The sequence below is a fragment of the Bos mutus genome, chromosome 18 (genome assembly GCF_027580195.1).
Source record: "Bos mutus isolate GX-2022 chromosome 18, NWIPB_WYAK_1.1, whole genome shotgun sequence".
NCBI lineage: Eukaryota > Metazoa > Chordata > Mammalia > Artiodactyla > Bovidae > Bos > Bos mutus.
Window position 1 is genome coordinate 54,414,632 of NC_091634.1, and position 16,228 is coordinate 54,430,859.

Consider the following 16,228-nt stretch of genomic DNA (forward strand, 5'->3'; position numbering starts at 1 on the left):
ACTTTCTTTCTTAGTCCTGGAGACAAAACTGGATGGAGGGGACCCACCCCCTGTGCTCAGAAAACAAGAAACACATGTTCATCTCAAACCATGGAGGAGAGCTCTGAAACAAGTGATAGTTCAACGGCGGTGTGCGATAGATCAATCAGAGAGAATTCGCACAGCACCAGCAGGGTTCCCCGCTCGTGGGTGCCTGGAGGAAGATTCTGCAGCTACTCTGGGCTCCGCGGGACGAGCGCTGTGATCGACTAAGGATGTCTGCCCTGGGAGTGGGATGCTGGGCGTGGCGCACGTGTCCTGCGTTTCCACCCCTTACTGGGGAAGGGGATGGGCTGCATCTTCCTCTTTGGGGGCCCGGGGTCAAGGCAGGAAAGCTCCCTCACAGATCAAACTGTGAGCAGGTCACCCTTCTTCAGAGCTGTTTTCACACCTGCCCACAGGGTCCCAGAGTGACCCACGGGACTCTCTGGGTCTCCTCGTCTGCAGGAGGCCACAGGCCATCAGGAGAGCCATGTGAGACAATACATTGGAGTGTCACTTGGCTCCGAGAGGTGCTCCGTGCGTAGCTGAGAGCAGGTGTTCCTGTTCCGGTTCCCAGCTGTGGTCCTGGGGCCTGTCGGCCAAGTCTGCTCAGCCCCAGCTTCCCCGCATGCAATGCAGAGAAAACAACCACATCCAGGGCTGTTCACACTGGCCCGAGGCGAGACTGCAGAAGGGCTGGCGGGTTACGGGCGCCTGGACCACTGAGTGTGCAATGAAATGCTGCCTCTGTGCTTTTAAAATGAACTACAGGGCAGACTTGACGCGGATTTCCCCACGGTTCCCCCAGGCCCTTTTCCTGTCCTGGGATCCCCTCCTGAACACCTGTGACACTGAGTTGTCAGGTCCCTTGGGGCCTCGAGGCTGTTCCCTCCTCTCAGACTCTCTTTATGTTTGAGCACCTGGCCGTTCAGAGGACCATCGTGTGGAACGTTCCTCAGCTGGGACTGGTCTGAGGCTTTTCTCACCATCAGACGGAGGCGGAGGGTTGGAGAGAGAAGACCCCCGCGGGCCGGGGCCCTCCTGCTCACATCACAAAGGGTGCCTGCCACACCATGACTTCTTACTGTTGGCCCCAACCTTGCCCAGCAGGCTGAGGTCACGACCGTCAGGTTCCTGCACCGCTCGGCCCTGCTCCCCACTTCCACGGATATTGCCCCCGCAGCCCCCTCCTACGGAGTGAGGGGTTCACCCCCCCTCCTCGAAGGCCCAGTTTCCCAGGTATTATCTGTGATGCTATACACACGAGACCTATCTCTTCTCCCCCGACCACGTTATTTTTGTCATTCTTACTGTGCAAAGATTCTTCCTGTTGCCTTTTACCTGCAAAGCATAGAGCCAAGCAGGGCAGGCTGCACGAAGACCCCAACTTGCAATCCCAAGTCCAGTCCCCTGGTCCTTGGCCGCCAGCCCCATCTCCCAGTTCTTTGGGAAAAGTGACAGACTGGAAGCTCGTGGCCCTCGGGGGGCTCTGCAGGGGGGGGCCCTGGGCAACTCACCATGTTATGCTTCAGGATCCTCTGGACCACAGGGGTGAACACCTCGATGACCACCATGGACCGGGGCCGCTCTCTGCAGTGCTGGGGAGACAGCAGCACATGGTCAGGGACGGGCCTGGTGGGGTCCGGTGGGGCCCCAGCGAGCCCTGACCGCGGTGTGCGGGGGAGGTGGGGACCAGCTCTGCTGCCCGGGGCTCCGGGAGCCCTGACCACCATGTGCAGGGGAGGCGGGGGCCCAGCTCTGCTCCCCCGGGCCCCCGGGAGCCCTGACCGCGTGTGCGGGAGAGGCGGGGCCCAGCTCTGCTGCCCGGGGCTCCAGGAGCCCTGACCACCATGTGCGGGGGAGGTGGGGGCCCAGCTCTGCTCCCCCGGGCCCCTGGGAGCCCAGCTCTGCTGCCCGGGGCCCCCGGGAGCCCTGACCACCATGTGCGGGGGAGGCGGGGACCCAGCTCTGCTGCCCAGGGGCCCCCGGGAGCCCTGACCACCATGTGCGGGGGAGGCGGGACCCAGCTCTGCTGCCTGGGGGCCCCAGGAGCCCTGACCACCATGTGCGGGGGAGGCGGGGGCCCAGCTCTGCTCCCCCGGGCCCCCGGGAGCCCTGAGGCGTGTGCGGAGAGAGCGGGGCCAGCTCTGCTGCCGGGCCCAGGGCCCTGACCACCCATGGGGGAGGGGGGCCTCTGCTCCCGGGCCCCTGGGAGCCCAGCTCTGCTGCCCGGGGCCCCCGGGAGCCCTGACCACCATGTGCGGGGGAGGCGGGGACCCAGCTCTGCTGCCCAGGGGCCCCCGGGAGCCCTGACCACCATGTGCGGGGGAGGCGGGGCCCAGCTCTGCTGCCCGGGCCCCTCGAGCCCTGACCACCATGTGCGGGAGAGGCAGGGCCCAGCTCTGCTGCCTGGGGGCCCCGGGAGCCCTGACCACCATGTGCAGGAGAGGCGGGACCCAGCTCTGCTGCCTGGGGGCCCCAGGAGCCCTGACCACCATGTGCGGGGGAGGCGGGGGCCCAGCTCTGCTCCCCCGGGCCCCCGGGAGCCCTGACCGCGGTGTGCGGGAGAGGTGGGGCCCAGCTCTGCTGCCCGGGGCTCCAGGAGCCCTGACCACCATGTGCGGGGGAGGCGGGGGCCCAGCTCTGCTCCCCCGGGCTCCCGGGAGCCCAGCTCTGCTGCCCGGGGCCCCCGGGAGCCCTGACCACCATGTGCGGGGGAGGCGGGGGCCCACCTCTGCTGCCCGGGGGCCCCAGGAGCCCTGACTGCGGTGTGCTGGGGAGGTGGGCCCAGCTCTGCTGCCCGGGCCCCCTGCTCCACACTGCTGTGTGGCTTTCTGTTCCCTCTGGGGAGAGGACGAAGAGTGGGCGGGGATGGGACCTCCTGCTTGCTCTCGGTTTTATCTGACAGTCTGCGGTTGTTGCCGGTGCTACAGACAATCCTATTCAATGGGACAGCCCTATCACACAGTCCTGTTTAACAGCGTGAGATTCCTGCAGCACGAAGGTCCAACGGAAGTCTCTCTTGAAAATCGGGGGCTGGTGTTTGGATGCCAGAACCTCAAAAATTCCGTGAGTCTTCTGTCGAGGGCTTTGAGAGTAAGCTTACTGCCGTGTGCAGGGCACACATGGCTCTCAGCGTATCTATCTCACGGGCATGGGATTTTGTTTTTCAAAATGAAATTGAAGGCCCTTGATTGGAGCAGATGGGACCCACTGCTCCAACACATTTAAACCTGCCGGGGCCTGAAGGTGCTGTTTCCAGAAGGCCTGGACTTGGGATGTGAGAAACCAGGGCTTTCCTGGATAATCCTTCATAAACAAACCCTCCCCAGAACTCAGGGTTCTGGCTTCCAAGAACTGGAGGCCCCAGGACCTCCCTAGCCATGCTGCGCCTGTCTCCCTGGTGCACACAGCCCACACCCCCACGAGCTTGGGGAAGAGGCTCGGCAGGAGGAAGACCAGAGGAGCTGGACGAGCAGCAAACCCAGGCCCAGCAACTGTCCAAGGACATCAGATCACTGCGTCAAAAACCACCCGGCCAGGGACCAAGCAGGACGGCCTGCTGGTCCGGCCCTGAGGCCACCAAGGTGCACTCTCGGGCGAGGGGTGGACTGGTCCCGACGTGCTCTGGGCGTGTTCAGTGCGAATCCCACTGCGAGGCTGGTGCTGGGTCCCTGGGAGCAGAGATCCTGCTCCGAGGCTCCTCCAAGTTCACCTGCACCCCCACCACCCCATACTTGCCCAGCTCAGGGAAAGCCCCATGGCCAGGCTCCCACTGTGGGCCAGCCGGTGCTCACGGGAGACCTGGCTAATAAAAGCCCAGCTCTGATGTCAGGAGCCAGAAAACGTGCTGCAAACTTCTCTCAAGACGGCCAGGAAGATACTCCCAGGAAAGCTCAGTGCTCCCCCTTGACCTGCTGGTCTGGACCCTGGGCCTCACTTATCACCTGGCTGGTGGAGAGGAGGCCTGGCTCGTCTCTAACTCTGTCTGGGGCCCTGATCTGTTCGGGGAGGAGTCTGGGTTTCCAGGAAATTTCGCAAAACCAACCCCCACAACGCACAAATGGAGACAGTCTGCTTCCTGCAAACACAGCCCCGCTTCGGCGATGCCGTACCTTGCAGAAGAATTCACAGAGATCCGGTGGCGGATGGTTGTTTTCCAGCAAAGGAGCGATTGCCTGAAAGAAGAGGAACACACGTCAGTCGGAATCTCTCGGAAGGAATCGTACGGGGGTGTGTCAACCCACGAGGGCTGATTCACGGTGGAAAACCCGACCTTCTGGTCGCTGTCTGGGCAGATAAGGCCAGTTACATGAGCACCTCAGTGGGAGATGAAGCCATGGAAACTGAGGCTCTGTTCACAGCAGCAACGGGCAGGCTGACCCACAGGCGGAGAAGGGGCCCAGGGTCTTACTTGCCTGGGGTTGTGTTGTTCAATATAGTAGCCACTGGCCATGTGTGAATCTTAACATTTTAAGTGACATGGGAGAAAACTTTTTTTTTAGCCATGCCATGTGGCTTGCAGGATCTTAGTTCCCCAACCAGGGATCGAACCTGCAGCAGAAGCACAGAGTTCTAACCACCACTGGACTGCCGGGGAAGCCCCAAAAAAGTAATTTTTCAAGGCAATAAAAGTTCAGTTCCTGAGTTATGCTAACTACATTTCAAGTGCTCACCAGTGCCATGAAGCCAGTGGCCACCACCAGGTACAGAGCAGACAGAGGGCATGCCCATCACCACGGGAAGCTCTCCCCCATGGTGTGGGAAGGGGGTGGTGGGCTCTAAGCTGACCGCGAGGCTGAGCCCACTGCCCTTGCGCCGCCCCCCACAGCCACGTGGACCAATCACCACACTGGTGATAATAACAGCACACCATGAGCAACATCCCAGCGGCCGCTGCTGTAACAGGGTGCTTGTCTGTGCCGGGCTCCAGGCTGTGTCCCGTCATTCACTCTTCACTACGTGCTGGCAGGCGGGTGTGTGTCCTGCCCTTTCCTTAAAGAGGTGAAGTCTGCAGCCCAGAGTCACATGGTTAGGAGGTTCTGGAGCCAAATTTGAACCCTCAAGTGTGACCCAAGAGCATGAGCTATTCACCAGCCGACTTCTCAGCCTGAGCTCTCCACAAGACCGGGATATAGGCAACCCATCTGGGGACAAAATGCAGAGGAGGGGAAAGGGGGTGATGAGAGACCCCAAGTAAGCCAGGCCCACGGTTTGGGCTCTGCACTTCGTTTTCAGAAGCTCAGCGCCTGGCCTGCCGGATGGGGATGCTCCTCTGCCCCATGTGGGTGACCACGGGAGAGGCCAGGTCGCAGCAGGGGGAGGGGACAGGGCGAGGGGTTCCCCCAGCCCTCGAGTTACCACCTGGCCCTCAGCACCGCTCCCTGCACTGATCTCTGGGAGGGGGGACCACGAAGCAGGGTAGAGCCCCTTGGCTCCAGCCCCTTCCATCAAGCTGGCCCCCCTCTTCACAGGAATGAGTCAAAGAATGAAGGAGTGGGAACAGATTAAGTGTCCACTGTGGATGTCAGGCGTGGGCTCCACGCTTCCACGGCTATTATCTCATTTGAGCCTCATGACAACTCTGTGAGGTCAAACAGGAGTGATTTCCACTCGTACAGATGAAGAGACAGAGGGTTGGGGAGGCTGTTACAAGCCCTGCACCAGTCACAGAGTAGTGATCATTTTAGATTGTAGTATTAAAAAGAAGAGTGTATGTTCTTGTGGAATCTTTCCCAGTCAATTGTTCCAGCAGCCCTGCAGGAAAGGCTGTGGTCACACCCATTTCACAGGTGAGAAGACTGAGGCTCAGAGTGTCAAGGCAGCTGAATGGAGTACAGGGTGGACCAGGGGTTCTCCCTCAGGGTTGCTTTGTCCCCCTCCCAGGGGGAATTAGCATGTCTGGAGACAGTCTGATCGTCAGGACAGGAGGATGTGACTGGCATCCAGGGGGTTGTGGCCAGGGATGCTGTGACATCCTACAATGGGCGGGACAGCCCCCACCATGAAGCACCATCCATGCACAAACGTCCCTAGTACCGAGGGCAAGAAACGCCAGGTTAGACGTGCAAGAAAGGACTTAAGAGAATCTCCAAGACATGTCGTTAAGTAAACAAACCAAACACAGAACAACACATTCAGCTTCACATCGTTAATGTTAAAAGCAAAATATAAACACACAACCGTATCTCTCTGTAGGAGTTTATCACCCCCTGAAATGCCCCAGGGCTGGGATGGGATGAATCTTTTCCTTTTTGTTTTTAAAAACAGTGAAAATATACTCATGAAATTCTTAAAGATATTCTTTAAGTAAAATTAAAAGCTCTTCATTATTTGCCCAAGGTCTCAGCTGGTATGAGGTTGGCCCAGGGTCTACACTTGTCTCTGAACTTGAACCATACTTGGCTTTAAGCCCATGCTCTTTGCCGGTATGTGGGAACCCTGCCAGGGTCTGGACCCCAGGTCCCCGCTTGTCCAGCGACAGGCCAGCTGTTACCAGCCAACAATTACCTACAGCACTGACTGATGGGTTGAATAAAACCAACTCAAATTACTTGTGAAAGTATTTCTGAAAACTAAGTACATTAAAAAAAAAAATACCTAATACCAATCCCCGTGGGGAGAAGACTCATCATCAGCAGGTCAAATCGGATAATGTAATCGCTGGGATGAAAAGGAGGCGACAGAAGGCTGGGTGGTTATTTTAACAGCACTGGTCACAGAGAACACTGGACACGAGAGAGGCTGTAAAACGGTGGGCTCAGGGTCAGACCTCGAGATCAAATTCTTTCCCGTTCTCAGGCTTCCCCGCTGAGCAGGGAAACTCAGCCCAGTGCAATTAAGGGGTCAGCTGGCCAAATTAGCTGGATAAACGCAGCCCAGATTTCTCAGATCAAAATTCCTTTCCCAGGCTCCTCCCAAGTCCAAGGCCCTGACCCCACTTCGGGAGACAAGGTGCAGAGTGGGACCCGGGGTGCTGCCAGCCGGGAGGGGAAGACGCCAGCGCCTTGCTCGGTCACCGCCTGCTTCTCCAACAGACGGAGCTTCTTTGCCTTCGCCCGTGCTGGGTCCCCGCCTGGACTGCCTCGCCCTGGGAGCGTCCTATCCGTCGTTAGGACTCCAGGTCCCTCACCTCCTCCTTGAAGCCCTCCGTCGTCTTCCTCCCAGTTCCTCTGTACTCCCCTAACTCCCTGGATGCATCTCCAGCCCAGACCACGTGATTTCCAGATTATCTGCCACGTTCCCCCAGCACACAGTAATCCCTCAATGGCAGCTCTCTCAGTGGAAAAGAGACCAGTGTCTGGCACATACTTGTACTCATGGGTCAACAGATGTCTGTTAAGTTAAATTATTAATTGACAGTATGCCAGAGAAACAAGGTGGTGGGGAGGCCCAGGTCAATGCTGCCCCTGTTCTAGCAAGAGAAGGCGAGGGGTGGTCAGGGCAGAGCGTGGGGAAAACCTCTACATTCTGAGTGGACACTCAGCAAGCAGCTGCGGTGAGTGACTACATGGGGGGGACCTCCACAGAAGCTTCTGCCTTTGCGTTCTGTGATTAAAACGCAACTCAGAGGGGCATGGTGTCTGGGATGTTGCCCTTGTATGAAAAGCTGTACCCACGGGACCTCCTGGGCAGGCGAATTTTCTAGACCCTTTCCCAGGCATACAGAGCTCTGCCTCTCACTTCCATTTCAAGTTCTGCCTTCCTGCTTCCCACTGCCTTAACGTTTCATGCTCCAGCAAAGCTGACGTGCCCAGAATATCCCATGTTGCTTAAAATCTCTGTTTACACTTTGTTTTCTCTCTCTGGAAAGACATTCCTCTGTTTCCCCATCTGGCAAACTCCTATTGATCCTTCAAAACCCAGCTCAGAACCTCACTGCCTCTGGGAAGCTCTCTGGCTTCTTTCCCAGGTGAGTTCACCACTCTACTCTCCAGATTACAAGCCTCTGTCTTTGCAATGATCTCATTTAACAGATGAAGGACTCCTTGGGAGCAGGGGGTGTCTTAACTATCCATGAATTCAAACACACAGCACAGGGCCTGCTGCCCAGAAGGGGCAACTTCTTTTCTTTCTTCTCTCTGGTGTTAGAATCACCCAGGAAGGATGTTTCACCTCAAACACGCTTACAACTATCCCTCACTTTGCACGTCAGAGAGAATTATATCCAGGTTCTATGTGTGGATTAGGAGACAGGTCCTGGGGCAAGAAAGAGCAAGTTTACCTTTCAGCTAATGGGGTGACGGCTGAGAATACATCATACGGTCTCTGCCATCTCCTGCCTCTGACTCTGCACAGCAGACTCAGGAAGGAGGAGGCGATTAAGACACATTTGCTACAAGCTTCAGAGACTGATAATTACCACCCTCTCCCATCAGCTGGGGCTCTGACATGTGCAAAGACAGGAGGGAGGCATGTCTGGCCTGACAGAAGGGACGAAACTGAGCAAGGCCGCTGTGCTGGTAGACGGCACTCGTGCCTGCGGGATCCACTCGGACCCGGATAGGGCTGCGGGTGCGGGAGAGGGGTGAGGGAGGGGGCCGCCCAGGACTTACCACGATGATGTTCTCGTGTTCCTGGGTGGTCAAGTTTGTGTTCTGAAGGGCGAGCAGGGACGGCAGGAGGAAAACAGAACAAACACACGGTTAGTAAGATGGAACATCGGTATCTCAAAGGGCCACATGGTTTCAAAACCGCTTTCAGCCTCTAGGACAGAGGACGGTTGTCACTTTTTCCTAATCAAATAGATCAGAAGCTGATCAAAGTCACAGTCGGGAAGTGGGGGGTGGGAGGAAGTGTAGCCTTGGGGCAGGGAGAAGAGAGCTCCAAGTCCCTGTTTCACCAGTGGAGTGACACGCCCTCGGGCGAGTCACTTCTCAGTGAGACGGTTTCTTCGTCCACGGATGGGGTCCACTTTGGGCTTAAACCTGTGCTTGGCCCTTTTCATGGCGACACACGCCCCCTGGAAGCCTGGAGGCAGGTGTATAATAAACACGTAAAACCCTCTGTCAGCCAGTCTTTGGGAAGTATTTCAGTGGCTCCCCAGCTAGGTTCCCAGGGAACACTAGAGTTCCACGATGTTGGCCCAAGATGGTTTAGCTATGTTAGAATTCTAGTGACCAACCTGCAAAAGTATTAAGTGGAATGGATTAAACTTGCTAAATTTTTAGGTTTTTTTTTCCTCTCCTCCCTATCTGAATTTTCTTACGTAACTGGTGCCTGTGACCACCATCCTGTGTATAAGAAAGAGGATGTGAATGAGGAAAGGGACAGATATGCAATAAACAAGAGACAGTCTCCTTTAGCGAAACAAGAGTCTTGTCTGTTTCGCTAGCATCCTGGTGTGTTCTGCTCTGAGCGTCTCTGTGGACACAGACTTCCACCGGTGTCGACTCTCTCCAACAGGTGTTCGTAACACACCTCCTCACTGGGCAGTAAATGGCAAGACCGACACGGTCCCCAGATTCTGGAAGGAGCCCCACGGACTGAACAGGTTTAAGGAGTGTCTGGTATCGAACGCGTTTACACCAGCCAAAGCGAAGGAAAAGCGAGGGAGCTATCCTTCTGCTTTGGTCCAGGCAGCTGGCTGCCAAGGGAGGCGGGGTGAGCGCTGGGAGCATCCCAGTTCCCATGGCAACCACCCGACCTGTGTGCCCAGGGTCCAGACCACGCAGGGGGGATGCTGTTTGGATTCTAACACCTTTCCTTTCTGTGGATGTGGGTGGAGTCTGAGCAGCCACGAATGGCAGACTTTTAACCACCAGCCATTTCTCAGCCAAGGTCAGGTAAAAAGCCTGGCTTTCGCAGCTCTGCTCACCACGCCTCAGGTGCTGTGTCAGGGCTCCGCAACACTCCTTCCACCCGCTTCCTGCGCCCATGACAGGTCCTACGGCCAGGGGCTCGCCCAGTGGTGGGGATGACAGGGTGGAGTGGGGCTGTGACCCCGTCTGCCCTGTCCCTGAGCCCCCATCTCCCACCACTGAGCTGCAGGGCTTAGGCCACACAAGGGCCAGTTCCCCCTTTTGGGCTGCTGTGGGCACACTGAAGGGACCACCGGGCCTCACCGCCCCGCGCATAGTTCCAGCAAGAGTCTCTCGAAGGTACGGGTGTGTCTCTTTGGTCCCCGTCGCCGGTGACAGCCCCTGCCCTTCTCAGGGAGCCTTCTCTCCACTGAAGCTCCTCCTGACCCTGGGTGGGGAGTGCTCACTAACAGCCACTGTGTTGGAGGGAACAACTGTATGCCACACAGAGTGGGCAGTCCACACACTCGACCCAACAAAAGCCCGGGAGGCAGGGGACACCGGCTTTCACAAGCCCGTCCTCGTTCTCCCTTCTCGGGATCCTGCCCGTCTTCGGGCCGATTTGGTGATGATGCCTGGAGCCTCTTAGGAGGAGGAGGTTTGGGCAGCAACTTAAGTAAAGAGAACAAAGAATCTAATCCACATGCTCGAAACAAAAAAGGGCAAGGAGTGGGGAGAGCTTGCTTTTCCAGCCATCCCCTCTACGTATCCAGCTGACGGTGCTGAAGGTCAAGTTCACAGCCATCTCCCACCATGAGAGAAATGTGACTGTTCATCAACTGGTCCCCGTATATCAGGCACAGAGCCAGGCTCTGTGTACACATGAGGACATCCAATCCCTAATTCTAGGAAACGGGTGCTAATCTTAGCCCAACGCACTGAGAGACCTAGCTCCTTGTGTAAGGCCCGTGAGCTCCTGAGGGTAGAGCCACGACTTGCCGACTCCGCACACTGCTGCCCTAGGGGCCTGGTCCCTCGCTCACCAAAAAGCCTCCTCCAGTTCAGGTAACATCCCACCCACCTCGCAGTGGGGCAGACCTGGGCCTGGGTCCTGCCCACCCCTCATCCAAGTGACCCTGGGCAGCCGACTTAACCCCGCAGAGCCTCCATTTGTGATTCCGTGTGCTTGCCGTGCAGGGTCGCTGGGAGAAATGTAAAGGGGCTGGTGTAAACGCCTGCCACCCTGATCATCACAGGGCATGTGCTCAGAGAACCTTGGTGTCACTGGCAGAGGCGTGAATCTCACTGGAGGGGGCGCCGTCTGGGCTGCAGCCCCAGCCCTGTCCCTTGCCAACGGCTGCTCTCATCAGTGCATCGGGGACAATATGGCCTGCCTGACACCCAGCAGGTGCGGAGGAGACACAAGCTCCTTCCACTCTTGTGTCTTTAAACGCCTTCGTCTCTCTACCCTAGCTCTTGGGGTCAGCTGACTCTGAGACCCTTGATCTAAAGCCTGAGAAGTGATGTGAAGTCTGTGAGACTGTGGCCACGGGAACCACATCTGAGATGGGCAGGAAGTCCCAGCAGAGGCCAGTCACAGGGTCACCTGCCACCGTGCCCACCACGCTGACCACAAGCCTGACTTAGAGATGGTGGCTGAGACCAGTGGGGCCGACAAAGTGGTCAGAGCGACTGTGCGGTGGGAGCCAGGCCGCCCTTCGGGGTGGACTTTCCAGCCCCACGGCCTACTCGGCAGGTCACACGGTGTCTCTGGGCCTCAGTTTCCCCATCTGTGAAATGGAGGCAGCGAGGCCCATCTCTCAGGGGGAATGTGAGTGTTAGATGGAAAGCTGTGTGCACGGCACCTGCTCGGCACATGAGAGGTGCGTCCTGAGGATGAGCCGCTCCGCTTTCGCCTGCGAAAAACCAGCCTGGGCCTGCCAACTGGCCCCACCCACCACGCTGGAGTCCTGGACTCAAGGCTGGGCTGACGGCGCCCGGCCTCAAATCCCAGACTGTGACCGTGATCCGTTCCAGAGTCGCAGTCTTGAGTCTCCCATGGGATGAGGCTGGTCTCCCACCTGACTGAGGACGGTCACACCCTCTGCCCACAGCCATCTCTGCCATGCACCTTTCACTGCCCGCCCCCACCTCCCCCCCAGGGTGGGGGACCCTCTCTCTTCAGCAGACGTGGAAGGCTTGGGCCGGTTTCCTGAACCGATGGGCAGTGACCAGCCTGTGCCTGGGAGAGGGCGGAGGTTCTAGGTAGCAGGGACCTTGTGTGGGGTCTGGGGGGCTGCAGAGGAGCCACCCAGGGAACCAGGGCCACTCCCAGGGAAGAGGGACAGAGAGACCACTCTGGTGGCCATGCATAGCTGAGACCGGGAGTCATCAACCCCAGCAGCCCTCAGGGGCCAGGGAGCAAATGAAAGAGGGCAGCATTGACCTCTGTGAAGCACTCAGAATAGCACGGGGACAGAGGGACAGTGAGACGCTCCCGAGTGCCCCTTGCTCTCCCATTGGGCAGACCAGCTAAGATCAGGCCTCATGTCCCGCCATCTTTCCTGCCCCGGGAGGGAGGCGACCACCTTTATCCAGGAGCCCGGGGCCACGCCTGGCACACGGCACATGCTCACAGCCTGAGGCTGCCTGGTGAAGCCGGAGGCTCGGCTGGGTGGCGCTGCGCAGCCAGCTGCCAACTGCTGCTAGGCATTCTGATCGTTTCTAAACACGACCTGCAAAGTCCTACTTTGTGGTAAAGCCTCTTGATTTTTCAAACCCTGTGTGAGCTAAACAGTGTGGCTGTGGGTGCTGAGAAGAGCAGAAGCCACGTCTGCCCGGAACCCCAACGCTGGGTGTGGGGAGGCGGCCGGCGCAGGGGGTGGAGGAAGGGCGGTCTGGGGGCTGCACGATGCACTCCCACCCAGGATGAACGAGAGGATTCTGACAGCGGCCGCCAGCCCAGCTCGGGTCCAAGGCCAGCCCCTGCCAGGTCCTGTCCCAAAGCAGGTCCTGGGGCACGGTGGGGTGACAACCACTCTCCCCTCGACCTGACCTCCTTCTCAGCTCCCTCATGTCACTGGGGGATGGCTCACCTCCTCCCGTGATGGGGAGACACACAAACTCGAATTCAATCTGCCGCTTGACACAGGGTGGTGCTCAGTGGACCCCGTAAAGGAATAAAACTTCCAAGTGTTGGAGGGGCTGGGGTGGGGGCAGGTGGCACAGAGCGGGATCAGGCCAAGGGGCGGCCTTACCTCTGAGAGCAGTTTCGAGACGATTTCCAGTGGGGCCTGGTTGATGGAGTCGTCCTGCAGAGGGGACGTCAGAGCCATGTCCACCAGCGTCCGGATCTCCTTCAGGACGACCTCCCAACGGCTCGGGTTACTCAGGACTTTCTTGTATTTGTAAATCTTTTTCTGGTTGGGAGAGAGAAAGAGACCCACGCATGTGATGGACAGGCCGGGGGTGGGCGAAATACACAACACAATCGGTGACTCCGCTGCTTCAGGGTGGACGCCTCCCTCCCTCCCCATCAGAATCCCATCCCGGAAGAACAGAGTCTTGCCCCAAGTCGAAGGCTGCGGCTGCAGACAGCCAGGCCTCCTGACAACTAGGAGAGTCATTTCTACTATGCTTCCAGTGACCTTTTGAAAAGGATGAAGATAGTTATCCTTCAGATCGCATCTTATGCCAAACTCGTTCCCCAGGTATTCCAATGCAATCACAGCAGGAAGGTACTTTCTTTGTGTTGGAGGCAATGTTTCTGCTCACCCTGGTCCTACGAGGCCACCTGGAGAGTGTGAGCAGCTGGGAAACCAGACAGACAGGCTTGGCGCCTGGAATTCAGCTCCAGCCAGGCAGGGACTGAGCCCAGAGTGGTCCTCAGACTGCAAGTGGGGGGTAAGACAGTGCCTTATCGCCTCAGGACCCAGAGCTGGGGAGCGGCTGGGGCAGGGGCCAGGCTGGTTCCGCCCTCTGACATCATGGAAACAGAAGCCCTCTCTGAAGGCCGCGGTCCCAGCAGCTGCCTGCCTCGCGGACGCCCGGCTTGCCTGGGAGCCTCTCTTTCTAACTGGATAAACTCCTTCATTAAGTGTCCCACTCCCTGGGGAAAACCTAATTTTAAAGTCACGGAACCAGCAGCCAGCTGGGTGACACGTCACAGCCTCAGAGCCAAAGTCTGGACAAGGGGAGGAGGCGGCGAGAGTCTCACGCTGGCCCCCGAGGCAAGCTCGCAGGCCTCCAGCGTCTCCCTGACCACTGCGTTTCTGAGTTAACAAGGATGAAGGGTCTTGGACCCCAGGGCCTAGAACAGAACATCTGGGGGACAAAGTCCACACTGGACTGAGTAGCGCACAGTGCTGAGTGAGGCGTCATGGTGGAAACCCCCAGGCAGACTGTGGAATCAGACAGACCCGGTTCTTCCTATAAAGCATTCCACCTCCTGAGCCTCAGTTTCCACTTCTGTAAATGACACGTGAAAACAGCCTGTGGCCTCGTCCACTGTATAAGCCTTATAAATCCTGGACCCGCGTGGTCCCCTTTCTGGACGGAGTTGTGCTCAGAAGCACAGTCCAAGGATCACAACCACGGAACAAAGAGGGAACTCAGACACTCAGCTGGTCTCCTGAGAAACTTGAAAGGGATGAAACCTACGAGCCACTGCGATCCAGACATCACAGCATCCTAATTTTCTTTCTCCCGTTTTTGTTTTTTTCTCACACGCCACAGTGTTCTGGAGCCTCTTCCTTGCTAATCACGCCCGTCACCACCGCCATCCCCCACTCAGTGAACGCACACCTGGGAGTACTTCCCCGTCTTCATCCCAGCCCTCACTCATGTACATACGCGGTCTGTCTCCCCACTTCCCTCTCTCTCCACACACCCTCCACCTCCCCCACCTCCCTCTACTCTACACCCCCAGCTGCTGCTGTGAAGACAGCACAGTTCTCCTCAAGTGGGGTACGGAAGAGAGTGGAGACATTTACTTGTCAATCATGTTAGATCCTACAAGGGCCGGAAGAAACCATGGCAGCGTGCATGCGTGTGTGTGTGTGAGCGTGTGTGTGAGCGTGTGTGTGTGTGTGGTGGGGGGGCGGTGTTTATTGAACAGTACATACACCATAGATGGGGATGACGGTGACTGGCAGTGTTCACCAAACCGCGTTCTCTCGTGAGGAGGTGCACCCAGCTTCCAGAGGCTTCCCTGGGACGGTAACCAGCCTCAGTCCCAGCGACTGTCAGCCAGGAGCACAGCCAGGTCCAAGCAGACACACAGCGCCTGAAATCTCAGGCAGCAGAGACACTTTGCAAGGCAAGAACTTGACCCAGCCCTGAAAGACGAATGCTCCTTTGAGTCCTGGACGTTGCGGGTCGGTTCTGTGACCAGAGAATTGCTTTATTTTTTAAATGACCATGAGATGGCTGCAGAAACTTGCCGTATATTAAGCCCCAAAGAAAACCACAAGGACGCATGGGCAGGTCTTCCCATGGTATACTCTAGATGGGCCTACGGCCTGGGCTTTAAGCGCCCTCTCTTCTAATCAGCTGCAGGTTATTTATTTTGGAAAGAATAATGACTTCATTCTTTTTGTGAAAACGGGGCATGCTCACTGTGAGAAATGTAAACCATGCTGAAACACACAGACAAAAGGATCAATGAAAAAAGGGCCTCAGAGATCCCACCACCTAGAAATAGCCATCGTTAATCTTCGGTGATCACTGGTCAGCCAGCTCTCCTTCAGACTTGGCCCGTGGGGGTTGGTGGCCGTGAGCGTGCTCCCTCCGTCCCCGGGTACCCACACCTGGATGTCGCCGAGGCTCCGGGACACACGGCCCAGGGGGAGGGCCCTCCGGGTGCCCCCGGCCCCTGCACAGCTTCCCACGAGCCCTCTCCCAGGCACGCCCAGCCTCGGGCTCACAGACACAGCCCCCCTCAAAGGACCAGGGGACAACAGCTTTCCCACAGGCCCCTGCCTGAGAGGCGTCCCCGCTGGAAGTTCCCAGGGCCTGACGAGGGCTGACGTTTAATGAGCATGTACTGTGACCCGCCGGGCACCGTGCAGGGCACTTCCGGGTGTCAGCTCACGCCACCCTCCCGGTCACCCCAGGAGCCGGGGACCTGCCAGGAGCCCTGGGAGGTGATGGAGGGCGCAGGAGACCAGGCAGGGAGTGGGGCTGGGGGGAGCGGGCAGCAAGTCACCAGGGCATCGTGGAGCGTTAGGATCCGGCAGCCGGCATCGCCACCCCTGCGGGGACGAGACGGCCAGGGCGGATCACGCCAACGCACCCAAGGGCCAAGGAGGCTGGGCTGCTACCCACCAGCTTCCTGGGCTCCTGGCTGCCCTGTGCCCAGGCTAGAGTGCTTCCGTAGACACGTCCGTGGGCGGATTGCCTGGGCTTACAGGGAGCAGCCTTCAGGGCAGGGTGAGGCCGAGAAACAGGGGGCCTGCCGCTTCCACCAT

General features: G+C 58.0%; 1 protein-coding gene across 2 annotated transcripts in view; it reads right to left on the reverse strand.

Annotated features, from left to right (window-relative positions):
- The window catches only part of CMIP (c-Maf inducing protein), a 212,591-nt gene that overhangs the window by 36,121 nt on the left and 160,242 nt on the right, over nt 1-16,228 (reverse strand). For both annotated transcript variants that reach the window (XM_005907889.2, XM_070388656.1), the window contains 4 exons: nt 13,019-13,180; nt 8,577-8,618; nt 4,137-4,199; nt 1,539-1,619 (listed from right to left, as the gene is read on the reverse strand). In XM_005907889.2, coding sequence (XP_005907951.2) covers nt 1,539-1,619; nt 4,137-4,199; nt 8,577-8,618; nt 13,019-13,180 — 348 coding nt within the window. The remainder of the gene's footprint in view (nt 1-1,538; nt 1,620-4,136; nt 4,200-8,576; nt 8,619-13,018; nt 13,181-16,228) is intronic.